This window comes from Hypanus sabinus, chromosome 14 (genome assembly GCF_030144855.1).
Source record: "Hypanus sabinus isolate sHypSab1 chromosome 14, sHypSab1.hap1, whole genome shotgun sequence".
Taxonomy (NCBI): domain Eukaryota; kingdom Metazoa; phylum Chordata; class Chondrichthyes; order Myliobatiformes; family Dasyatidae; genus Hypanus; species Hypanus sabinus.
Window position 1 is genome coordinate 77178058 of NC_082719.1, and position 27527 is coordinate 77205584.

At 40.8% G+C, this 27527-nt stretch overlaps 1 protein-coding gene across 3 annotated transcripts in view; it reads right to left on the bottom strand.

Moving 5' to 3' along the window:
- The window catches only part of slc14a2 (solute carrier family 14 member 2), a 53603-nt gene extending 32774 nt beyond the window's left edge, over positions 1–20829 (bottom strand). The window contains exons 1-4 of one of the 3 annotated variants that reach the window (XM_059989480.1): positions 20675–20829; positions 20381–20522; positions 13446–13635; positions 9102–9230 (exon numbers count right to left, since the gene is read on the bottom strand). In XM_059989480.1, coding sequence (XP_059845463.1) covers positions 9102–9230; positions 13446–13635; positions 20381–20507 — 446 coding nt within the window. In that variant the 5' untranslated portion in view covers positions 20508–20522; positions 20675–20829. Of the gene's footprint in view, positions 1–9101; positions 9231–13445; positions 13636–20380; positions 20540–20674 lie in introns of those variants that run through there. The other 2 variants (XM_059989482.1, XM_059989481.1) reach the window with 2 other exon arrangements.
- Between the last annotated feature and the right edge of the window lie 6698 nt (positions 20830–27527).

A 27527-nucleotide genomic window follows, 5' to 3' on the forward strand; every position in this document is an offset into this window, starting at 1 on the left:
CCTTCCTCCATTAAGAAGACACGTATACGAAGATGTTTTTCAAAGTAACCGATGCTCTCTGACCCATTGAGTTCCTCCGGTGCTTCTGTGCGTGGCTTCAAAACAATCTTCATTTTTTTTTTAACTGGGGAGGTCATGGAAAATAGACAAGCGACCGTTCGCTCGGCTGTTACCTCTGATGCCTAGCACGTTGTGGCAGATGTCCTTGGGGGTACGAGCTCAAAGCGCGTGTACGGAGGAACCCAGTTAAGCAGTCCAGGAAGAGCGAGGGTGCTGTGACCGGCCAGTGTACTCCCTACCCAAGTTGCACTCCCTAGCTAACTTGCACGATCTGACTTTAATCTCACGTCCCTTGTTACTCTTACTGGAGAACGGGCAGAAAGAGGACGAAAACGTTCCCAAAATTTTAAAGATTATCTGATGTGATTCAACACACCACTACCGAAAGATATCAATAAAACATACAATATGTTGTGGGAGACATTCTAAATTACGGAGTCTCAGTAACTTCTACAAATTGCCAGAGATTCGGGTATCAGATCTATAGAATACAGTACCCAAATATTATAATACATATGGCTGTCAAAATCATGCTTAGATTTTCCCCCAAACATTTGTAAATTATTATGTTCAGCTTATTTGAAAAGAAATTACTTCGACTGAATTATCCTCCACCAAATATCTCGTGGCGCACACTGACTGTCGTTTCAGTGATTAGCATTTTATAATCCAAGGAACAATGGTTTAAAACAACAGCTTACTAGTTTTAGGCTCTATCTGGGTTTTTTTATTATTGGAAAGGCTTAAGGCGGACTTTTTCCCCAAAGTACAACTGTTACAACTGAATTGTATGTTGCAGAGTGGAACAGCTGATTATGAGATGATACTGGTGAGGAAGGAGAAAAATAATCCAGCACTGTGGTCAAATGAATGTAGTAGACACATGCCAATTGCATAGTGGGGAGCTTTGCGTCAGGAAAAAAAAAACCAATCCACTCTGGGTGCTGCTCCTGAGATCACTGAGGGTTGACATTCTTATTTTTTGATTTCATGTCACTGAAAATTTCTTTAACAAGTAGAAAATCCTTAAAGAAGCATAGGGAACCTTTCTAATTGCAGTGACCATTTTCATTTAAAATACCAAGGACTCAGAGACAGAAATGGGCAGTTCAACCCATGCTCGTTCCCTGGTGTATTACAATAATATCTTTCCTACCAATTGTACTAAGTGCTAGTTGGGGCCTGAGAATGGCTGTTTGGAAGCTCTAGATTTTTATTGGAAGGAACTGCAGAGGGCTTTTGAGCATGAGAGAATGAGCTTTGACACCTCTGCAAATTCCTGCCCAGATATGGGTGGCAACAGTTCTGGTTGGCTGGCAAGAGCACAGGTGGACTGGTAGGTGTGGAAGGAAGATTGCAGTCTTAGAGGATAATAATCTTCTGTTCCATGAAGCTCCTTCCAAGTGCCACTGTGGTATCTTTGCAATCCTAGTAAACTGTTGGAAGACATTTTTCTGGACTGCTGAGTCCACACAACTTTTTTTGGTAGAGTATAATATACAGCCATGATGCCAGCAACCTGAAGTTCCACTGAAAGAAATTGATTGAAGCTTCGGCTTCTGCTGAAGCGCCCCAACTTTGGAAGGCTGCAGTCTTCAAGTCATAACTGGGTCCACAAGAGTTAAATATAAGATATTTATTAATCTATGGTTGAGATGCAGTGTGGAATAGACCCTAACGACCCCAGAAATTCCCCGATTTAAACCTAGCCACACTCCCCAGCAATCCTCTGATTTAATCTTAGCTTAATCAAGGGACAATTTATAAAGACTAATTAATCTAACAACCAGTAATGTCTTCAGACTGTGGGAGGAAAATGGAGGACCCACAGGAAACCCGTGTGTAACTACTTACAGGCAGCAGTAGGAATTGAACCTGGGTCACCTGTACTATAAAGCATTGTGCTAACCACTAGACTACTGTAATGCACAGTAATAAACTCCTCAGCGGCTGAAACTGGCTTCTGGTATTCACTGAGATCCAACTGATCTTTTTCTTCAGCTCAATCACATTGCACTATTACTATGGGTCTTAATTCCTCTTGCACACAAAAATCTGCAGATCCCTTTTCTGAACATAATCAGTGAGTGATTATAGTCAGCTTCCTGCACTAGAAAAATCCAAAGATTCACAGTCCCTTCATTGAAATTATTTCTCACCATTTCATTCAAAAGTAACCAATTCCTGGTTCTGAGATCCGAATTGCAACTTTAGACTTCCTAGCCAGGTGACATTTCCTTTCAACATTTGCACTGACAAGTCTCTTATAAAGTTTTATGTTTCAAATATGTCATTCTTCAACCTTCTAAGGTATGGAATCTATACTCTGCCCATTCACTATTTTTACCGAAGAGTTACTCAATTCTGGGAGTCAGCCTAGCATTTATTTTTGAATGACTACACAGTATATATGCGTACCAATGCAAAATGTGATCCAGTACTGCACACAACACTGAAGGAATGGACTAACCAAGGGTCTATATAACTTGATTCTTATACTTCAGAACCTTAATGCAAGAAAGCAGAATGCAGTTTGATTTCTTTTTTCAGTATAGCACCACTGAGTCCCTGTCCTGAAGTGGAATTGACCTTTCCTGAAACACAACAAACCCAATAGAGATGGTGGCACGGACTGCTTCTGGAAATCCTTAATATTGATTCACTCCCATGAATGGCATAAGGTCAAAGATGGGGAAGGAAATCAACTGCTTTCACTTAACAGATGAATCTTAGAGCTCCATTTGGAAGTATCATCGAAGTTTGCAAGGGCATAAACTGTATCTTGGGTGAGCAACTTCACTATCTGTAAGTTGTGAACATAGAATGCTTCAAAAATGGGACAGTTAGACCTTGTATAGGAGCAGAACTGTATTTTAGAATGACATGAAGTCTAATCCAAGAGACATAATTGTATCTCATGGCCCAATACCCTAACTTTATCATGAGGAGTAAGCCAGGGATGTTATGGAATGAGATTAGGTCTAACAGCACTCAAAAACCTCAAATTATTTCAAAACAAAACCCTTTGCACCCCATTCACCACACGAAGCTTGTTATCATGAATGAATATGTGTCACAGAATTTTGACAATTGATGTATCTTCCATTGACTGTCACCTGCCCTGGCACTAATGTTGCCTAACAACAGGGACAGAGAGAGAAAATGGGTAACTGATGTGAGGGAGGGAGACTAGGAGGCAGGAGGAGGAAAGTTTGGGGGAAAATGAGGTAACAAAATCTTGGGGGGGGCGAGGGAAATGGGAGTTGGATATGAGATTGGGGGGAAGAATGAAATTAGAGGAGGAGGGACAGAGAGGGGTGGTGATGTTCAGTGGGTGTGAAACTGTATCAAAATCCTTATCTCTCTGGGTATTTCAGTCTGGATCAAGTTCCTGGACGGCTCTTTGATTCAAAATTGGAATCAAGTATTGACTAAAGCTCCAGTCTGTATTATCAACTCCAACTGCATCTCCAGATGAAAATCTCTTGACTTCCCCTATCTGACCATCAACCCAGGTCCCCAAACCAATCAATCCAGATTAATGAATTTTGAAAATATTGATCTGCAAGATATCTCGTGGCACCTCACAAAAGCGTCTTCATGATCACTGTCTAACATCCGGTGCATTGGAATATCACCACATACATATTCCTTTCTAAGGCATACGCCCTTGCAACTTGAAAATACTTCATGTCTTCATTCTGTTACTGGTTGAAGCTCCTAGCTCTCCAATTACTAGCACTTAGGCTTTCCTGTACTAAAGACTGTGCAAAGACTGGTGATGCTGTCTCACCAATATCCTTTAAGCATTTAGGATCGGTTAATAAAGTGCTGATCTTGCCAGCAATGTCACTCTCTGTGAAGGTGCAGTGCAAAACGGCTGGAAGATTAAAATCAAGGTTTGGACTCCTGCACCAGCCTTTCAGGTCCAGGAATGTGTTTTAACCCCATTAGTTTTTCCAGTGTTCATTTTATTAACCATTCATTAAATTTACTACAATTCATTAATTTTTTTAAGTTCTTTATTCTCATGAGAGATCTACTTTCTTTAAATTTTCAGCTTTCTATGTCTATGTCTTCTTTCATGAGGGCAGATATAGAATATTTATTTAATTTCTCTAATTTTTCTAGCTACCACTTTTTTGCTTTGCTCTGTTTCAGACTGAAATTTTGAAAAGATTTCTCCATTTAATATCAAATGCAATCTTTCTGAGAATCAGGCACCTTATTGTCCTATCAGTCATGTTCTGTTGCCTGCTCCAATAGACTCCTCATTCATGATGTATATTACAGTTCTCGTTCACAACCTCTGATCATTTTTCTCTCTTTTCCGGGTACAGGTTACTAGTGTCTAAGCACATGCAAGTTTGATCTCTGTAGTTCTCTCCTGGATTAAAATCCCAGTGAAAACTTTTGCAGCTCTCACCTTGTCTGGCCACTTGGCTTTCTCAGTTATCTGAAGCAAAAAAGAAATGGAAGTGATACATGCACTACTGGCACCTTCTAGGTATATCCAAAGAGAGTGTGGTTGAGGGCAACTGGGATGTGAGAAGTTGATTCGTTCTGAGGAGAGAATTTGATTTATTATCTTCAGTGTCTTTACTTGCCACGGTCTAGGAACTGCCATTTCAGTGATGTCTGGCCCCATCACTGCATGAAGGCTAGAATATGCAGACATGCCTCCTATCTTCTTCCTTGTCTTCTATTTAATCATCTTGTTTCACACCTAATGAAAAGGGTGTACCATCAGAGTGGAACAATTGAATCTTTCTAACCTGCTGCGAAATGCCACTGGGCCCTTTGGGTTGGTCCAACCTGCAGTATTTTTTCAGCCTGCCAGTGGACTAATTCATCCTTTTTTTTCTATTGCAACATGGCTTTTATTGTTTCAAGTCAACTACATATGTATGGATCACGCACAGAGTTCAGCAAGACATTGTTTCTTTGTTGTAGTGGCTCAAATTTAGGGGCACAGTGGACTGCTGCTGATGACAGCTATCATAACTATAGCCATGAAAACTGGGCATTAATTGCATCCTTGCATCATGGTTAGGAGAATGAGAAATTAACTCATAGAAATATGCAAAGCACTTAAAACTCATGACAGAGCATTTTCTCATAGTATAGAATCTGGAGCGGGATGGTCACAATTTCAGAATAAGGACTTGCTTTGGTTAGGTGCTGAGCTGAGGGGAAACTTCTTTGAAAGGTTTGGACACTCAATAATAAATCAAGATTGTAATAGATAGATTTTGTACATTATGGAATCAAGAATTATAGGATAGGGTGGAAAGATAGGTGTTAAGATGGAAAACCAACCACAATGATCTTGAGTGCTTGTCTGTCACTTAGGAGAGAGATTGAAACTCTGGCTGAGCGGTGCCACAACAACAACCTCTCACTCAGTGTCAGCCAGCCCAATGGGCTCTGTAAGCCAGTTCTCATCAGGAGAATCAGAGATGGAGAAGGTTAGCAACTTTAAATTCTTTGGTGCTATCACTTCTGAACATCTGTCCTGGGCGCAGCACGTAAGTGCCATTATGAAGAAAGCACAGCAGTGCTCCTACTTCTTTAGAAGTTTGCAAAGATTTGGAATGACATCTAAAATTTTAAAAAGCCTCTATAGGTATGTGGTGGAGGGTATATTGACTGGTTGAATCATAGCCTGACGTGGAAACACTAATGCCCTTGAATGGAACATCCTATGAAAAGTAGTGGATACAGCCCAGAAATTTATGGCTAAAGCCCTCACCACTATTGAGCATATTTACATGGGGTGCTGTTTATAGGAAAGCAACTTCTATCATCAGGGATCCCACCATTTTGGCTATGCTCTCTTCTCACTTTTGCCATCAAGAAGGAGGTACAGGAGCCTCAGAACCCACATTCTACCAAACACATTTTTCCCTCCCCCCACCCCTTTCTGCTTTTCGCTGGGCTTGCTCCCTACTCAACTCCCTTGTCCATTCGTCCCCCCCATCCCTTCCCACCGATCTCACTCCTGGCACTTATCCTTGTAAACAGAACAAGTGCTACACCTGCCCTTACACTTCCTCCCTCACCACCATTCAGGGCCCCAGACAGTCCTTCCAGGTGAGGCGACACTTCATCTGTGAGTCAGCTGGTGTGGTGTACTGCGTCCGGTGTTCCCGGTGTGGCCAACGCAGACTGGGAGACCGTTTCACGGAACACCTACGCTTGGTCTGCCAGAAAAAGCAGGATCTCCCAGTGGCCACACGTTTTAATTCCATGTCCCATTCCCATTCTGATATGTCTATCCATGGCCTCCTCTATTGTCAAAATGAATCCAAACTCAGGTTGGAGGAACAGCACCTTATATACCGGCTGGGTAGCCTCCAACCTGATGGCATGAACATTGACTTCTCTAACTTACGTTAATGCCCCTCCTCCCCTTCTTACCCCATCCCTGACATATTTAATTGTTTGCCTGTTCTCCATCTCCCTCTGGTGCTCCCCCCCTCCTTTCTTTCTCCTGAGGCCTCCTGTCCCATGATCCTTTCCCTTCTCCAGCTCTGTATCACTTTCGCCAATCACCTTTCCAGCTCTTAGCTTCATCCCACCCCCTCCGGTCTTCTCCTATCATTTTGCATTTCCCCCTTCCCCCCACTACTTTCAAATCTCTTACTATCTTTCCTTTCGGTTAGTCCTGACGAAGGGTCTCAGCCTGAAATGTCGACAGTGCTTCTCCCTATAGATGCTGCCTAGCCTGCTGTGTTCCACCAGCATTTTGTGCATGTTGTTCATCAGGTTTAGGAATAGTTAGTACCCCTCAACTAACAGGCTCTTGAACCAGAGGGGATAACCTCACTCAACTATACTCACCCAGCACGGAACTGTTCCCACAGTCTATGGACTCACTTCATCTCATATTCTTGATATTTATTGATTATTTATCTATTATTATTATTACTTATTTTTCTTTCTTTTTGTTTTTGCAAAGTTTGTTGTCTTTTGCACATCAGCTGTTGTCTGTCCTCTTGGGTGCAGACCTTCATAGATTATATTGTGTTTCTTGTATTTACTATGAATGCCCGCAAAAATGAATCTCAGGGTTGTATCAGATAACATATATCTACTTTGATAATAAATTTACTTTGAACTTTGAACTCTGCATGCTTCGATACAGCGCTACTGTAATCCTCACACTTGTCATGCATTCTTTTATGCATTGAGACACAGCAAGAGGTACAGTAGCTTAATTTCAAGGCAGCAGAAAAGAAGTATTTCACATGTAGTGCTTCTCAGGTGATGCTCCAAGCTTGATGCCTATGAAATGTTACACTTGAAAGACACCACGTGACAAGACAAATGCTGACACTGGTATGAAGGAAACAACATGTTCATTTCTCAAAGATGGATTACTATACTCAGAATTCCCTGTTTTCAAAGTGCCAGCTATTCAACCATGATTGTCACCTCACTGAAACAATATGTTAAATATCCAGGCCTCTCCGGACAGCACTACACCCTTTGAACAATTTCATTTTAAAAAATTTCCTTACCACTGCAACATTTCTTCCTTTTCTCTTCAAGACTCTAATTGTCATTAAGTTAACACAAAAAAGCACAAAAGCTATTTTGCTCACCAATACTCTATATAAATCTCAATTTCTGGTGCATTTTGTGAGGGAAGCCTGATTGTTATCACATCTCCTGCTGTTTCTCTGATACTTGAATATGTTAGCTTTATATCCATAGATTAACTTCCATCTCGATAAATGTTCCAACCAATTCTCAATGATACCTTTTTAAAATTAAAAAAAAATCCAAATGTATCTATCAACAATCTCCCTCCAGTTTTAAACTGCAGTTTTTTTTTGTGGTTAGGCCATTTACAAAGGTTGAATGATTATATTATTTCCCTCTAATTTACTACTGATTGTATCTCAATTGGTTTTTATGTTCCTTGCTTTTAGTCAGCTGGTATTCCATTCCACATTATTTCGTCCTAGCTGTCAGCAAAAGCTCAAGACCTTTCCAGGCCACTTCATCCACCCATGATGCTTGAACTCACATCTACCTCATTTTAGGTCTCCTAAAGAATTACAACCATCTGTTCTATTTTTGTGGAATGGGTCACAATTTTAATCTCTTATCCTTCTACAAAGAACTATACATGAACATGGAAAATCAGTTATACAAATTTTGTGGTAGACTTGTGCTCTTATGCCCCTGACAGAAGTTAAAGGTGCCTACAGGATATTAGGCCTAACTAGTTAGGTTTTCTTACTGATCTTTTTTTTTCAGAATAACATTTAAAAATACGAATCTGGAATGTGTTGGGTTGTCCACAAGATCTTCCAGTATCAAACCAACAAAGGTGCAATTGTGCCAAATGATAGGAGCTATTCTGCAGTTTCTGTTTGGAACACCTGTGAAAATTAGATAGGTTTTCCCATTACTAATCAAAATCATTAATTTTCCTTTACACTTTCTGCTGACCTTTTATGAATATCTTCTGAATGGGAGAGAACAGATGAAAAATGTATTTGCCTCAAGTCTCTGATTCAGCATTGCTGTATTTGGCCTTTGTGTTCTATTTCTTCTTCAAATGGAAGCTCTAAACATAACTCAAAGCAACAAATATTTGGTGTCAGTTTTAAGAGATGACTTTGACAATTAACTAAGCTATGGAGGCATTGTTGGTGATATTAATGTGTTAGGCATTTCTTTATCTACCTTATTTCATGACATGATACATCAGACCACATCCACCACTGAAACCCATTGCGGATCCTGGTTGAATCTCAGAGTGTGGTTCCCATTTAAAGTGTAAAGGAGATAGATTGGTGTACTAGAAACTTCCTTTTCAGTTCTAATTATTCATTGGCTCTAAACATGGACTAAAAGATTGCTGTGTTATCGGTGGCCACTAAGACCTTGAGTTTGAAAGTTTTTATCTACGCCAAAGAAACTGGAGGCAGTCTACATTAACTGTAAATGCATAACTTCACTCAAGTAGGAACCCAAGCATCAGTTTCTAATCTGATCTTCTGTGATTTTAAACATCTTTAACATACCAGAACATTGACATGAGGATCACAGCCAGCAACAACACCCAATACCAATCTCCTTTGTCAGAAAATAGAGCCAGTATGAGACCGACCAATATGCCATTGTACCCAGCAAGCCCTGCTGCAATCATGGACCTGGAAAGTTCAAAGTCATGAAATAATTAATTTGGAAATAAACAAACTTAAAAATATTTCAAAAATTTAAAAATAATTTTTTAAAAATTACAAATATCCTCTACTGCCATGATGAGGCCAAACTCAGGTTAGAGGAGCAACACCTCATCAATCGTCTGGGTAGCCTCCAGCCCCTTGGCATGAACATTGAATTCTCCAACTTCTGGTAATTCCCTCCCTCTCCCTTCCCCCATCCCAGTTCCATTCTGCCTCCTCCTCCAGCTGCCTATCACCTCCTTCATGGTTCTGCCTCCTTCTACTACCCATAGTGCTTTCCCATTACATTCCTTCTTCACCTTTCCTGCCTATCCCCTCCCTGCTTCCCCTTCCTCACCCCTTGATCTTTCACCTTACTGGTTTTTCACCTGGCACCTACCAGCCTTCTCCTTCCCACCCTCCCCCCACCTTCTTTATGAGGCCCCTGACCCTCCCTCTTCAGTTCTGATGAAGGGTTTCGGCCCGAAACAGAGGCAGTTCGTTTCCATGGATGCTGCCCAACCTGCTGAGTTCCTCCAGCATGTTGTATGTGTTGCTTTGACCCCAGCATCTACAGAGTATTTTGTGTTTAAAAATACTAAAACTGTTTTGATTTGAAATTAGTAAGTGGCAATCTGGAGTTCCTGACCAATTTTTCTGTCATTTTAAACAAAATTTATTGGTGCAGCTAATGGAAAAAGTTGTGGAATTTTAATCATGAAGTAGTTTCATTGCAACCAGATCCTCCACGATCCTTAAGAAAATTTACAAAAGTGCCTACTATTGTAGCCCAAACTAACTGAGAAATAATACTGCATAATTTGTAAATTCAATTTCCCACAATTTAAAATTGGATTTTTCACAGATCACAGATAATAGATTGACAGTGAAATATAAAAGAGGAATGGGTGACTAATGTACCAGATTTTCCAAGTTTCAGAAAAGGTGGAGGAGGAGGTAAAAGAGGTGGTGTGGTTACACCATTATTCAGAGCCCATATCACAGATGCACTCAGAGAAGACAATGGAGAGATCAGACACAGAGTTTGGGTGGAACTCGGGAATAGGAAGGGTGCTATAGCACTGATGGGATTGTACTACAGACCCCTAATAGCAACCAGGACATTGAGGAACAGATGTGTAATCAGATTAAAGAACTGTGTAAAAATTAATAAAGATGTTGTCATGAGGCATTTTACCTTCCCTAAGACAAACTGTGATCTTCTGAGTGCAAAGGTTTAGATGGGGCAGAATTTGTTAAGTGTGTCCAGGAAGGTTTCTTAAATCAATATGTGGACGGTCCAACAAGAGGAGAGTCCGACCTGGACCTGATGTTGGGTAGTGAACTTGGCCAGGTGACTCACCTTCCAATGGGTGAACAGGTAGGGAAGAGTGACCACAACTCCCTAACATCCAGGACAGCTATAGATAAGGATAGGTATGGTCCTGGGGGTGGAGGAGCTCTAAAATGGAGTAGGGCAAATTACAAGGGCAATAGGTAGGAACTAAGAAGCATTAATTGGGAACACCATTTCTTTGGCAAGTCTGCATCAGACATGTGGAGGGTGCTTAAAGATCATTTGTCCAGAGTAAATGATATGCTACTGTTAGAAGGAAAGACAGGGATGAAAAGATAAGAAAATCTTGGACGTCTAGAGAGGTGATGAATTTAGTGAAGAAAAATATGGAAAAGTATGTAAAGCTTCAGAAGTTAGGATCAAACAAAGTCCATAAGAAGTATAAGAAGTCAGAAAAGAAATAAACAGGGAATTAAGAAAGCCAGGAGGGTTCATGAGAAGTCCTTGGTGAGTAGGATTAAGGTGAATCCCAAGGCATTCTATACATACATCAAGAGCAAGGAGAGGGTGGGACTTCTCAAGGGTAAAGGAGGGAACATTTGCTTGGATGTGGAGAATGTGAGTGAGGTACTTGTTGAGTACTTTGCTTCAGCATTTACTAAGGAAGGGCCACAAGTTCAGCGCTGAGTTGTATAAATATATTAGGGCATTTAGAGGTCACGGAGGAAAAAGTGTTGGGCCTCCTAATGAGTATTAAGAATGATGCCCCCAGGTCCTGATAGGATTTACCCCAGGTTATTGAAGGAGGCAAAAGACAAGATTGCTGGACCCTTGACAGGTATCTTCATGTGTTCTCTAGCCACAAGTGAGGTCCTGGAGGACTGGAGAGTGGCTAATGTTAAACCGCTATTTACAAAGGGAACAAAGTATAGTTCTGGGAACTATAGACCAGTGAGTCTCACATCCGTTGTAGGGAAATTGCTGGAGAAATTCTTAAGGATAGGATATATGACCACTTGGAAACCATTAGCCTAACTAGGGAGAGCCAGCATGGCTTTAACGTGTGACAAGTTGCGCCTTACCAACTTGATAATTTTTTAGACAAGGTGACGAGAGAGACTGATGGGGATAGGGCAGTGGATGTTGCCTACATGGATTTTAGTAAGGTGTCTGACAAAGTCCCTCATGGGAGACTAATCCAGAAGATTACAGTGCATGGAATCCATGGCAAATTGGCTGTTTGGATTCAGAAATGGTGTGTACATAGAGAACAGAGGGTATGGTAGAAGGAACTTATTCAGACTGGAGGTCTGTAATTGGTGGTTTCTGCAGGGATCTGTGCTGGGACCTCTGCTGTTTGTGATATATATAAATGATCTGCGTGAAAATATAGATGGGTGGGTCAGTAAGTTTGCAGGTGATACCAAGATTGATGGAGTTGTGCATATTGTAGAAGACTGGCAAAGCATATAGCACGATGTCGATCAGTTGCAGATATGGGCAGAGAAATGGCAGATGGAGTTTAACCCAGATAAATGTGAAGTGTTGCACCCCTGGAGGGCAAATGCAAGGAGGCAGTACACTGTTAAGGGCGAGATCCTTAACAGTATTGCTGAGCAGAGAGATTTTGGGATCCAAGTTCATAGCTCCTTGAAATTAGTTTCACAGGTTGATGAGGTGGTTAAGAAGGCTTATGGAATGCTTGCTTTTATTAGTCGAGTCACTGAGTTCAAAAGTCATGAGGTTATGTTGCAACTTTATAAAGCTCTGGGTTTGGCCTCATCTGGAGTATTGCATCCAGTTCTGGTCACCCCACTGTAGGAAGGATGTTGAGGCATTGGAGAGGGTGCAGCAGAGATTTACCTGGACGCTACCTTATTTAGAATGCAAGTGCTATCATGAGAGGCTGGATAAACTTGCAACATTTTGTCTGGAGCTCCAGAGGCTGAGGGGAGATCTGATAGAAGTTTACAAGATTATGAGAGGCAGAGATAGAGTGGACAGAGAGCATCTGTTTCCCAGGGTTGAAATGTTGAAATATCTAATACCAGAGGGCATGCATTGAGGTGAAAAGGGGTAGGTTCAGGGGGGGTGTGAGGGGTAAGTTTTTTACTCAGAGATTTGTGGGTGACTGTAATGCACTGCCTGGTATAGTGGTAGAGAGCAATACATTGGAGGTTTTTAAGAGATGTAAGGAAGATGGAGGGATTAGTGGTTGGGTTGTTTTTAAATTCGCTTTTTAGCTGTTTTGGCTCAATATTGTGGGCTGAATGGCTTGTTCCTATGCTGTACTGTTCTATGTTCTTTAAGTTTTGTAACAAATCAGATTTAAGACATATTAATCAAAAGTTACCAAGGTACCTATTTTACATAGATTTAAAAAAACAGCAATAAAAACACTTTAAATGTTGCCTGAGAGTTCTGGTTTATTTCAAATTTTACACTTGGCAGTATGTTTCAGCAGGAACTTTGAAGGAAAAAGAAGGCATCCTTGCACAAACTGTGTCAACTACTGGCATCTAACCTCAAGCTCAGAAAAGAACTGTATACTGTATTGGTATGAGATCATATCTTTCATCTTTTGATCTTCTGCTGAAACTTCAGTCCCTCAACTTCTAAACTGTGATTACTCCATCCTCTTCTCCCCGTATCTCCAAGTAATTGTTAGCTCTGTTTAATCTTCATTTTTCCCTTTTGCCCTGAGGTCCTAGTTACTGCTTAGAGAATTACTAAAGGGATCTAGAGGTTTGTAAGCTAGTTTCTTGGCAATCAATGACACAATCTTACATTAAACTCGTACACAAAATGGTACAAAATAAGTGGAAAATTCCAGGACAACCATTTCAATAATTTTTTATGAGAGCAGTTTGAGCAACAAATATTTGTTTCCAACATGCATTTACCTGTCATGCTTGAGCAAAAGTGCTGCCAAAGTTGCAAATACTGTCCCGAGGAAGCCATTTAGTGCCCACCATGGATTCTGCACAATGAGTCCAATTAAAATAATAAGCCCGCTCAGAGGATTGTTGACAAACATCACCTGAGCAGCACCTCGCATGACCCAGTTGACGAATTGAAACACAATGTTCTGCTCTGAAATGTGGCCAGAGAAAACAGTATATGACCATTAAATTACTGCGTGAACAACAGGCTTATAACTGTGGATTTTGGATGCTGCCATGCAAATGTAACTTGAAGCCTAAAATAGCATTATTACAGCAGGTATTTTATATAGTAACTCAAAAAATTGTATTGATTTTTTGAATGAAATTCTGATGGATGTTCGATGTTCATTGAACTACTGTATCTTACATTCAATGTATTAAATCTGCTGCATACTTAGTGCAACCATTTTAGGAGAAATTGCAGAATAGGATCTCATCTACAGACTTGGTGTGTTACACTGGTCAGAACTTATTATTTGACTTCAGCAATTCCAGCTTTCATGTTTGACCTTACCTCTCAGATAACCAGGAATACAAACCTGACTTTTTAGTTTCTTGTGTTACTTCCAGTTTGTGTCAGAACTGGTTCATTCTGATGAAATGCGGTTTAAATGCCTCTGTTTTGCTTTTCCTGCATGTGCTGCATGACCATCCGTGCATTTCCAGCATTCTCGATTCTTTTATTAGATTTCTCTTATTTTGCATAAAATATTGGTTTCCACAGTTTCAGAATGGTACTTTAAAAATGTTTTACCTCCTGCTCATTAATTTCATTCTATTTAAGATTTAGACGATAGAGCCAGATACAATTACAAATTTTAAGAGATGTTTAGACAGGTACTCAATAGGCAAGGCGTAGAAGGAAAAGGATCTAACGTGGACAAATGGGATGAGTGTAGCTGGGCAAAATAGTTGTCAGGGAACTGACAGACCAATAGGCCCATTTCTGTTCTGTACAACTCAGCCACCTTCTCGCAGATCATTAATGATAAACAAGTCTTCATCACCTTTTTTTCACCCCCATTATATTAATTCTCCTTGTTTTCCCCAAGGAGCTCCTCCTTCCCTGTAACTTGAAACATGCCAAGCTGTTTCTACTTCTCAGGCTAAAACATTAATTCTTTGTACCTTCATAGGCGCTGCCTGTTCTGCTATTTCAGCATTCGTGTTTATTTCAGATTTCCCATCTTCCTGTCCCTCTATGTCAATCATTTCAATTCATGAATATACACCTCAAACAAATTTACATTCAAACTTATATTTCTATATCTTTTCAAAATGTAATCTCTACAATTTTTGACTAATTACTCTTAAAATAACCTTTGGCACCCACCACAGGACAGTCAGCATCTGAATTGGTTCTGGAATGACAAGATTATGTGAGCTGTGCAATTGAATTTCTGGTCAGGCATGACTCTAGGATATTGGAGGTGGAGTCCTGGTGATTGTAATGCTATTGAACTGTTTGACTTTCTATATTGTTAGAGTTGTTACTGGCTATTACATGGTGTAAATTTGACTTGCCATTTACCAGGTAGTAGGTGACTGTTGTCAAGTCTTGGGGGATGCTGACATGGGCAAGTTCATTCCATAGCAGTTTTGAATAGGGTTAAATATTGTGTAATCACAAGCATTACTTTTTAAATCCACAAAATATTCTATCCTGTTAACACACACAAAATGATGGAGGAACTTGGCAGGCCGGCAAGCGTCTGTGGAAAAGAGTCAACAGTCGACATATTGGGCCGAGACCTTCCTCAGGACTGAAGAAAAATGATGAGAAGTCAGATTAAGAAGGTGGGGGGTGGTGGGGAGAAAGAAGTACAAGACAGTAGGTGCCAGGTGAAACTGGGAGAAGTCATCTGGTGAAAGAGATAAAGGACTGCAGAAGGGGATATCTGATAAAAGTGAACAGAAGGCCATGAAAGAAAGGGAACAGGGAAGAGTACCAGAGGGAGGTGATGGGCAGGTAAGGAGATAAGGTGAGGGAGGGAAAAGGGGATGGGGAATGGTGAAGGACAGGGTGACGGGTGTGCAATTACCAGAAGTTGGAGAAATTGGAGAAACTCATCAGGTTGAAGGCTACTTAGATAGAATATAAAGTGTTGCTTCTTCAACCTGTGTGTGGCCTCATCGTGGCAGTAGAGAGGCCATGGGACATGTCAGAATGGGAATGGGAAGTAGAATTAAAATAGGAGATCCAGCTTTTTCTGGCAGATGGAGGGTAGGTGCTCGGCAAAGTGGTCTGCCAATCTACATCGGGTCTCACCGATATACAAGAGGTCACACTAGGATCACCGGGCGCAGTAAATGCCCACAACATATCCACAGGGAAAATGTTGCATCATCTAGAAGGACTGTTTGGGGCCCTGAATGGGAGGAGATGCAAGGGCAGGTGTAGCACTTGTTCTGCTCACAAGGAAAAGCACCAGGAGGGAGTTCAGTGGGGAGGGGTGAGTGGACAAGGGAGTTGTGTAGGGAGCGATCTCTGTGGAAAGCGGGAAGATGTGCTTGGTGGTGGGATCCTGTTGTAGATGGCGGAAGTTACGGAGAATTATGTGCTGCATGTGGGGGCTGGTAGGGTGGTCAGTGAGGACAGGATATACCTCTTCCCACTCTGTCACTTGTAAAAATGCCATCCCTTTCTCTCAGTTCCTTTGTCTCTGTAGCATCTGCTCTCAGGATGAGGCTTTTCATTCCAGAACTAATGAGGTATCCTCCTTTGTCAAAGGAAGAGGCTTTCCTTCCTCCACCATCAATGCAGCCCTCACTCACATATCTTCCATTTCATGCAAGTCTGCCCTCACTCCATTAACCTGGAATAGTGTTCCTCGTCTCCTCACATCCAGCTGCATCCATCACTGGGGAACCCCACCACCACAGACATGCTCTCTTCTCACAGCTGCTGTCAGGAAGATGGTACAGGAGCCTCAGGAACCACAGCACCAGGTTCAGGAACAGTTATGAATCCTCCACCATTGGCCTCTTGGAACAGTGGGGATAAACCACTCAACTTCACTTGATCCATCAGTGAACTGTTCTCACAATCTATGCACCACTCACAAAATGCTGGAGGAACTCAGCAGGCCAGGCAGCATCTATGGAGAAAAGTACAGTTGATGTTTCGGACAGAGACCCTTTGGCAGGACCCTTCATAATCTATGGACTCACTTTCAAGGACTCTTCATCTCAAGCTTTCGATATATATTGCTTATTTATCATTTATTTTTGCACACCAGTTGTTTGTCTGACCTGTTGAGTGTGGCCTTTCATTGATTCTATAATAGACCCGCAAGAAAATTAATCTCAGGGTTGTATGTGCACTTTGAAATTTACTTTGAGCTTTGACCTTTGAACTGGTACATTTTGGGAATGTGAGAGGAGCCCAGTACAGGGAGAACATGCAAATAACTTTACAGACAGAGGTGGAATTGAACTCAAGTCGCTGGTGCTGAGAAAGCATTATGCTAACTGCTGTGCCACGGTACTGCCTCCATTTATTATTTAGATTTTCTGAAAGCTTAGTTTGTATTTGCAGTAAACAAGTGCCTGTAGCATGCCAGTCAACCAGGTAATGAAGCAACAGCTAGAGAATATCCCAAACTTGTGCTTCCTGGGAATATCAGCATATGGCTTCTTCCAAAACACAATGCAATGTCAAATGAGTCTGCTCTTCTCGGAGTAAGGAAAGAACAAAAGAAGTAAATTAACAAAGACAGGTCTGGCTAGCCAGGTGGCATACTTGAGAAGTAACATTGATTTATGAATGGGTGAGGGTTGGGGAGTCCAAAATTAGAGGGGAGAGAGGGACGGAGAGACAGGGAGAGAGAGAGGGTGAGGGAGAGGGAGAGGGCAAGGGCGAGGGAAGGTTGAACTTGGGTTCCTCTGGCCATTTGTTTTTTGCTCCAGGTCACAGCATCTCCAGTCTCTTGTGTCTCTTGAGGATTATAGAGGGTGTAGCAGAGTGCTTGAGAAGTAAATCAGGAAGACAAACAAAAAGAGGTCATGAAGTATCCTTGGCAGGTAAGTTTGAGGAGAATCCCAATTTACTTTTTAAGACCAAGGACCATGAGGGTAGCTAGGAAAACAGTGGATCTCTTTAGGTACCAATGGGGCAACCTTTGTGTGGAGCCAAAGAATGCGGGTGAGGTCCCAAAGGTATACTTTTTATTTGTATTCACCAAGGAGAAGGACACAAGGATGATGAGTTTTGGGAGGAATATGTGGGTTGTTTAGACCATATACTGTAAGTATTAATAAATTGGAACTGTTAGATGATCACATTAGGGTGGATAAATTACCAGGGCCAGATGAGAACTATCTGAGAATCTCTGAAAAAAGCAAGCATATTGCTGTTTGTCATATATATTAATAACTTTGTCATGTACAATATGTAGAAGGTATGATTAGTAAGTTTATGGGTGACACAAAAATTGTTAGTATTAATGGAAAGCATGGAAAGTTGTCAAAAGCTAAGTAAGATATGGATCAAAATAAAAAACACAAAATGCTGGCAGAACTCAGCAGGCCAGACAGCATCTATGGGAGGAGGTAGTGATGACGTTTCGGGCTGAAACCCTCTTGATGAAAGGATGTTTTCTATGGTGGGTGAGTCTAGAACCAGAAGGCACAGCCTCAGAATAGAAGAACTTTCATCTGGAACAGAGATGAGGAGGAATTTCTTTAGCCAGAGGGTTGTGAAACTGTGGAATTCATCACCATGGATATCTTGGAAGCCAAGTCATTAAGTATATTTAAAGTGGAGGTTGATAGTTTCTTGATTAGTCAGGACTTCCAAGATTACAGGGAGAAGGCAAGAGAATGTGGTTGAGATGGTTAATAAATCGCCCTGGTAGAATGGCAGAATAGACTCAATGGGCTGAGTGGTCTAATTCTGCTCCTATATTTTATGGTCTTATAACAGATGGGTTTTAAGAATTACTTTGCAATTGTATAAAACATTGGTTAGTCCATATGTGGAGTACTTTTGGTCAACAGACTATAGGAAGGATATGGTTGTGTTGTAGAGACTGAAAAGAAGGTTCAAGAATATACCCTGGACTGTGGGATTTTAGATATGGGGAGAGATTAGATAATCAGCATTCCACCATCAGCAAACTAGTCAAGACTAGTTTTAATTTTAGTACTGTAATGTTATCTGAAGGACGAATATTAAGTTACTCCCCCACTTAATTAGAATAACTCACAGCTTTATATCTTTTTGACAATGTAATTACTGAATAAAGTTACGGAAGTTGAGGATATTTGATAGAGTTCATTAAATTAATAATAAAAAATAATTTTAACGCTTGTTTGAATAGGTTAGGGATGACCCAGGGATAGGAACATAAGCTGCATAAGTATTAGGTTAAAATAAATTCAAAGTGCAAAGAAACTGTAGAGACTGCAGCTCTAAAATAATAACTAAAAATGCTGGAAATGTAAGGCAAACAACAACTATGGAAGCAGAAATAGAGTTGGTGTTTATTGAACTCACATCTGAAAAAATGCTGCTTGTATCTCCTCCAAAGCTGTGTGTCTGACTGACTTTCCAGAATCTTCAATTTTCTATTTATGTTAAACATGCTTCTAAAATGGAGATACCGTTTTACACAGAGTTGTTGACCAATGGAACAATTATTGACATATGTAGTCAATTTGGATTAGCTCCAAACATCCAAACTAGGAGGAGAAATGGGTTATCTGCAGACTTTGTTTTTCCATTGACCTCCTGGCTCTCTGTTCCTCATATAGCTCAGTTCAGAAAGAACTCTATTGTTAGTTCTCTGACCAGCACCAAAGAACCAGCAGCCTTGCTTTTGCTGTAGTTTAAAGGTGTGACCCATTAAAATTCTAGACTTTAAATTGTTATACTATATTCAAATCTCTGCAGAATTATTTGTTCCCTATCTCAGTAATCAGATCCTGCCTTTTAATTCTTTGAGAGGCTATGTCTGTTCTAATAATAATTTCCATTGCCTACTCTTAGTGACTGTGTTTCCGGAGGTGTAGATGTTCTGCTCTGAAAGTCCATCCCAAATCTCTTTCCTTTCAGGCTTTCTCAAAAAAAAAATCCCTCTTTAATCAGACTGTTACCTCTGTTAATATTTGTTTTATCATGTCCTTGTTAAGTTTATTAGGAAATCTTCCTTTGTTAATGATGCTGTATAAATAGAAACTTGCATTGAAGTGGAAGGCCAAGAAATATTTTACCAAAGAACATACTATAAGATAATGCATCAAGAAATAAAAACTACCATTCACTTCCTTTAATCAATTTTGTAGGTAAAGATGTACATTAATTTTCTGCAAAAGATAAACCGCTGGAATAACTCAGTGGGTCAGGCAGCATCTGTAGGATAGTTCACATTTCAGATCAAGAATCTGCATCAGGATTGTGAAGAAAAATAGCTAGTAAAAAAAGTGAGAGGAAAGGTGAGACTGAAATTGTTAGATGCAGATTCTTGTGTCTATAATCTTTAAAAAAAAAGTGACCAAATCATTTCATCTTCTGATGAAGTATTCTGTAAATTATCCCTGTTTCCAATGAAAGTTCAGGACTTATTTGACTTCCATTTTATTTTATTTCTTTTTGACCATGTTCTTAGCCTGACATTACAAAATTTCAGTAGATCAGAAATCATCACAGCATTCAATAACCCCTGAAACTGTTTTCCCTATAATACTGCTACTAATCAGAAAAACGTACCAAAACCCCCAAAAAAATTTGGGTATTTTTCACATCTATGGTACCTAAATGTAGCTATATTAAAGTGATTTCCATTTATCTCCAAAATAAATCTCTGCCTTCTTTCACAAGCTGTTAGTTTAAAACATATTTTCTTGCAATGTTGACACACCATATTGAGAATTGAATATCAATATTCACCTACCTTTGATCCAGGAACCAAATTCTTTCATATCGCCAGACAGATAGTCTACTCCTTTCAAAAAGGCACCTTTAATGTTACTTTGCTGCACGATTGGTAACTCCTCAACAATTGTTTTCTTTTGCTCCATGAATGGATTTTGTTCCTCATAATATTAAAAGAATATCTGGTAACCATATCTGTTCAGAATTTACATGTGTACTATTTTGTACAAAACAAGTCCATTGAAATAAATCTCAATTAAATTGAGCTGTGAATTGATGTGAAAATAGATCTTAGATACAAAGTCATACTTACCTGTAGAATTTCAATTCAAATACTCAAGCTTATTTTTGCCTTCAATACTAAACTCCAAGGAAGGATCAAATGCTTTTATGCGGCAGAGATACACTGTATAAAATCTAAAAGCAGATTGCTATCAAGTTTGCAATGTTGTTTAATGAGCATGTAATTGCACTGCCTAGGGTATTTTGCATATGTGATGAAATATTTCACTTTCTTATCGATTAATAAATTACTTATGAAAAGTTTACAGAAATTCATAATTTGGCACATGGAAAGTTACGATAGCTTTAAATGGCTTTACTCCAGGAGTAAACTAAATAATTCCAAGCCTCTGTTATAATGTCAGAAACCTTCACTTTATCAATTCAACTAACATACCTTAGCAGACTCAAGTCATCACCTTAGCAGCAATACAAGTTTCTAACACACAGAGAGAACCTATATTTATTCAGCAACACTCAGGATGTTTACATCTAATGGAATTTTTGAAGAGTAAGTATCATAATAGACTGTAAGTAAAAACAGCAATGGACTTCATAACACTGGAAGCAATATGTGCTTTGCATTTGAATTTGAAAATAGATGATTCTATTTTGTCTCTAATTTCACCAAAGGCCAATTTAAGAACAAAATAAAATGGTTTGCCTATTAATATGTTTTAAAAGTTGTAGCTGAGGGATAAGTGTTAGTTAGGGCAACTTATCTGCTCTTTGAATTGTTTGCATCAACTTGAGAAGAAAGACAGACTTCCAGTTTAGCACCAGTGACAAAAAGGCAGTCCTCAACTCAGATTATTTGATCATGTGTTTGGTGTGGATTTTGAATGGGTAGGATCCAGATGTATTCAAATTTGATCAATGCTTTGCACAATTGTGCCAGGGGAAGTGAGAATCTCTGAAATTTACTAACAATGGCATGATAGAATTTATTGTAGACTAATCGATGCAAGACCTTGTTGTACTTTCATAGGGCAAAGTCTGCTATTTAACCATGTCCAATTGCTTCATTTTCAGTATTGTTCATTCATGGGTTGCAGATAACACTGTCAAGGCCAGACTTCATTGAACTATCCGGAATTGTCTTTGAGAAAGAGGTCATGATCTGACTTTGAACCAGTGCAGTCCTTTTGTTTGTAGAAGCTATGCTGGCACCTGTTACAACAATCTTTATTCAGAAGTGCCGAGTAGATTATTCATCTCAGCCTCCTCCAGAAGTCCCCAGCATCGCAGATTTCAGTATACAGCCAAACCAATTCACTACACGTGATATCAAGAAATGGCACTGGATTCTGTGAAGGCTATGGGCCCAGACAAAATCCCTACAATAGTCCTGAAGACTTATGCTTCAGAACTTGCCGCACCACTAGCCAAGCTTTTCCAGTACTGCTACAACACCGGCATCTACCTGGCAATATGGAAAATTGCCCAGATATGTTCTGTACACAAGAAACAGGTCAAGTCCAACCCAGCCAGTTACTGCTCTATCAGCCTACTCCCAACCATCAGCAAAGTAATGGAAGGGGTCATCAACAGTGCTGTCATGCAGCACCTGCTCAGCAATAACCTGCTTATGGATGCCCAGTCTGGGTTCCGACAAAACCACTCAGCTCCTGACGTCATCACCTTACTGGTAAAAACAGGGACCAAAGAGCTAAATACCAGAGGTGAGGTGAAAGTGATAACCCTCAACATCAAGGCAGCATTTGATTTATAGCATCAAGGTGCCCTAGCTAAAATGGAGTCAATGGGAATTGGGGGAAAACCTCCACTGGCTGGAATCATACCTGACACAAAGGAAGATGGTTGTGGTGGCTGGAGGTCAATCATCTCATCCTCAGGACATCACTGCAGGAGTTCCTCAGGGAAGTGTCCTAAGACCAACCATCTTCAGCTGCTTCATCAATGATCTTCCTTCCATCATAAGATCAGAAGTGGGGATGTTTGCACAATGTTTTGCACCATTCATGACTCCTCAGATAGTGAAGCAGTTCATACCCAAATGCAGCAGGACCTGGACAATATCCAGACCTGGGCTGACAAATGGCAAGTAACATTTGAGTCATGCAAGTGCCAGGTATTGACCATCTCCATCAAGAGAGGTTCTAACTATCATCCCTTGACATTCAGTGGCATCACCATCTCTGAATCCCCTAGTATCAACATTCTGGAGGCTACCACTGACAGGAAACTGAACTGGTCTAGACAAATAAACACTGTGGCTACCAGAACAAGTCAAAGACTAGGAATTCTGTGGCGTGTAGCTCACCTCCTGACTCCCCAAAGCCTGTCCATCATCTACAAGGCTCAGGTCAGGAGTGTAATAGAATACTCGCCTCTCGCCTGGATGACTGCAGCTCCATCAACACTCAGGAAGCTTGACACCATCCGGTACAAAGGCAGCCCACTTGATTGGTACCCCTTCCACAAGCATCCAATCCCTCCACCATCGATGAACAGTTGCAGCAGTGTGTACTATCTACAAGATGCACTGCAACAGCACACCAAAGTTCCTAAGGCAGCACCTTCCAGGCCTATGACCACTACCATCTAGAAGGACAAGAAAATCAGATACCTGCGAACATCACCACTTGGAAATCCTCTTCTAAGTCACTCACCATCCTGACTTGGAAACTATCACCATTCCTTCATTGTCACTCCATCAAAATCATGTAATTCCCTCCCTAACAGCACTGTGGGTGTACCTATGTCTTGTGCTGCACGTTATGAAAGATCTTTGAAAATTCCATATACAGTACATTAGCTTTTAAGTAACATCTGCAACCTTATATCATTCAAATGAATGTGTTTGTATCTCTTTCACCAGCATAACTGGCATGAAAACTATGGAGCTGCATGTGAAGTTCATTCTCTCCCCCAGCTGACATCTGAGTTCCAGGTGTAAAAGTCGGATCCAACTTAAACTGTGATGAGCCACACACAAAATGCTGAAGGAACTCAGCAGGCCAGGCAGCATCTATGGAAAAGAAGCACTAGGGGAGGTGATACTTACCATTCACATTTGAAAATGTCAGTCCATGGCCTCCTCCAGTGTTGTGATGAGGTCACACTCGGGTTGGAGGAGCAACACTTTATATTGCTTCTGGGTTGCCTCCAACCTGATGATGTGAACATTCATTTCTCAAACTTCTGGTAAATGCCCCTTCCCTTCAACATTCCCCATTCCTATTTCCCTCTCTCACCTAATATCCTTACCTGCACAACACCTGCCTCTGTTGTTCCTCCCCTTTTCTTACTTCAATGGCCTTCTATCCTCTCCTGTCAGATTTCCCCCTTCTCCAGCCCTGTATCTCTTTCACCATTCAACTTCCTTGCACTTTACTTCAACCCTCCCGTCACTTCACCTTCTCTTTGTGGTTCCTCCTCCCCTCCCCTCCCCTCTACTTTCTTACTTGTACCCCTCATCCCTTTTTTTCCCAGTTCCAATAAGGGGTCTTGGCCAGAAACATCTTTTCCATAGAAGCTGCCTGGCCTGTTGAATTCTACCAGCATTTTCTGTGCTTTGCTTCAGTTTCTAACATCTACACATTTTCTCTTGTTTGTGATTAAACTGTGATGAGTATTTCATTGGCCGTTCTCCAGAATCATTCTGTAATGAGTTCTTTGGACCTGTGCAGGGCACTGGAGAGCGATGTACTTTGAGGCTTTTAGAGCAGCTGAGCTGGTTAATTGTGTTTAACAATTGTCATCAGTCATTCAGAGTTTCCTGTGTTTTTCTTCAGTGACTTGCTCTTTGTAATGCGGTTTCCTGCTGCCTTCTGTTGAAGCTTGTTTTAAGTTTCAGTTTATTTTAATAGGCTCAGGGACACCACCATGGGTAACAAAGGAAGTCCAAGCCAACATAAAAGCCAAAGAGAGAGCATATAATAGAACAAAAATTAGTGGGAAGTTAGGGGATAGACAATAGACAATAGACAATAGACAATAGGTGCATAAGTGGACCATTCGGCCCTTCGAGCCTGCACCGCCATTTTGAGATCATAGCTGATCATCTACTATCAATACCTGGTTCCTGCCTTGTCCCCAAATCCCTTGATTCCCCTATCCATAAGATACCTATCTAGCTCCTTCTTGAAAGCATCCAGAGAACTGGCCTCCACTACCTTCTGAGGCAGTGCACTCCAGACTCCCACAACTCTCTGGGAGAAGAAGTTTTTCCTTAACTCTGTCCTAAATGACCTACCCCTTATTCTCAAACCATGCCCTCTGGTACTGGACTCTCCCAGCATCTGGAACATATTTCCTGCCTCTATCTGGTCCAATCCCTTAATAATCTTATATGTTTCAATCAGATCTCCTCTCAATCTCCTTAATTCCAGCGTGTACAAGCCCAGTCTCTCTAACCTCTCTGCGTAAGACAGTCCAGACATCCCAGGAATTAACCTCGTGAATCTACGCTGCACTTCCTCTACAGCCAGGATGTCCTTCCTTAACCCTGGAGACCAAAACTGTACACAATACTCCAGGTGTGGTCTCACCAGGGCCCTGTACAAATGCAAGAGGATATCCTTGCTCTTGTACTCAATTCCCTTTGTAATAAAGGCCAACATTCAATTAGCCTTCTTTACTGCCTGCTGCACTTGCTCATTCACCTTCAGTGACTGATGAACAAGGACTACTAGATCTCTTTGTATTTCTCCCTTACCTAACTCTACACTGTTCAGATAATAATCTGCCTTCCTCTTACTCCCAAAGTGGATAACCTCACACTTATTAACATTAAACGTCATCTGCCAAGTATCTGCCCACTCACCCAGCCTATCCAAGTCACCCTGAATTCTCCTAACATCCTCATCACATGTCACACTGCCACCCAGCTTAGTATCATCAGCAAATTTGCTGATGTTATTCTCAATGCCTTCATCTAAATTGTTGACATAAATCGTAAACAGCTGTGGTCCCAATACTGAGCCCTGTGGCACCCCACTAGTCACCACCTGCCATTCCGAGAAACACCCATTCACCGCTACCCTTGCTTTCTATCTGCTAACCAGTTTTCTATCCACGTCAATGTCTTCCCCCCACTGCCATGAGCTTTGATTTTACCCACCAGTCTCCTATGTGGGACCTTATCAAATGCCTTCTGAAAATTGAGGTACACTACATCCACTGGATCTCCCTTGTCTAACTTCTTGGTTACATCCTCAAAAAGCTCCAACAGATTAGTCAAGAATGATTTAACCTTGGTAAATCCATGCTGGCTCGGCCCAATCCTATCACTGCTAATTAGATATGCCACTATTTCATCCTTAATAATGGACTCTAGCATCTTCCCCACCACCGATGTCAGGCTGACAGGTCGATAGTCCTCTGTTTTCTCCCTCCCTCCTTTCTTAAAAAGTGGGATAATAGGGAAGCTTTTAAATACCAACAGAAGGCAACTAAAGAGGCATTAAGATGGAATACAAAATTAAGTTAGCCTATAATAATAAAGAGGATACCAAAAGTTTCTTCAGTTATATAAAGCTTAAAAGAGAGACAAGAGTGGATAGGCTGGAGAGGTAGTAATGGGGGACAAAGAAATGACAGATGAACTGAATAAGTATTTTGCATCAGCCTTCACTGTGGAAGACACTAGCAGTATGGTGGAAATTCCAAGTGTCAGGGGTCATGAAGTATGTGAAGTTGCTATTACTAGGGAGAATGATCTTGGGAAACTGAAAGGTCTGAAGGTAGATAAGTCACCTGGACCAGATGGGGTACACCCCAGGGTTCTGAAAGATGTGGCTGAACAGATTGTAGAGGCATTAGTAATGATCTTTCAAGAATCACTAGGTTCTGGAATGGTCTGGAAGACTGGAAAATTGCAAATGTCACTCCACTCTTCAATAAGGGAGAGAGGCAGAAGGAAGGGAACTATAGGCCAATTAGTCTGATCTCAGTGGTTGGGGAGATGATGGAGTCGATTATTGAAGATGAAATCTCCGGATACTTGGAGGAACATGATAAAATAGGCTGTAGTCAGCATGGTTTCCTCAAGGGAAAATCTTGTCTGACAAATTTGTTGGAAATATTTGAAGAAAACAAGCAGGATAGGCAAAGGAAAATCAGTTGATATAGAGGATTTGATTTTCAGAAGGCCTTTGACAAGGTGCTACACATGAGGCTGCTTAACAAGTTGAGAGCCCATAGTATTACTGGAAAGTTTCTAGCATGGATAAGGCAGTGGCTGATTGGCAGGAGACAAAGAGTGGGAATAAAGGGAGCCTATTTTGGTTGGCTTCTGGTGACTAGTGATGTTCCACAGGCATCTGTGTTGCGACCAATTCTTTTTACGTTATATGTCAATAATTTGGATGATGGAATTGATGGCTTTGTTGCAAATTTTCAGACAATATGAAGATAGGTTGTGGGGAAAGTAGTTTTGAGGAAATAGGAAGAAAATACAGAAGGACTTGGACAGATTAGGAGAATGAGCAAAGAAGGGGCAGAAGGTATATAGTGTCAAGAGGTGTATGGTCATGCAGTTTGGTAGAAGAAATTAAAGGGTTAGCTATTTTCTAAATGGAGAAAAAATACAAAAATCTGAGGTGCAAAGGGACTTGTGCATGGTTCTCTAAAGTTAAATTTGCAAGTTGAATCTATGGTGAGGAAGGCAAATATGAAGTTAACATTCATTTCAAGAGGACTAGAATACTAAAGCAAGGATGTAAAGTTGAGACTTTATAAAGCACTGTTGAGGCCTCACTTGGAGTATTGTGAGCAGGTTTAGGTCTCTTATCTTAGAAAGGTTGATCTGAAACTGAAAAGGGTTCAAAGGAGGTTCATGAAAATGAATCCTGGATTAAACGGCTTATCAGATGAGAGCTTTTGATGGCTCTGGGCCTGTATTCACTGGAATTCAGAAC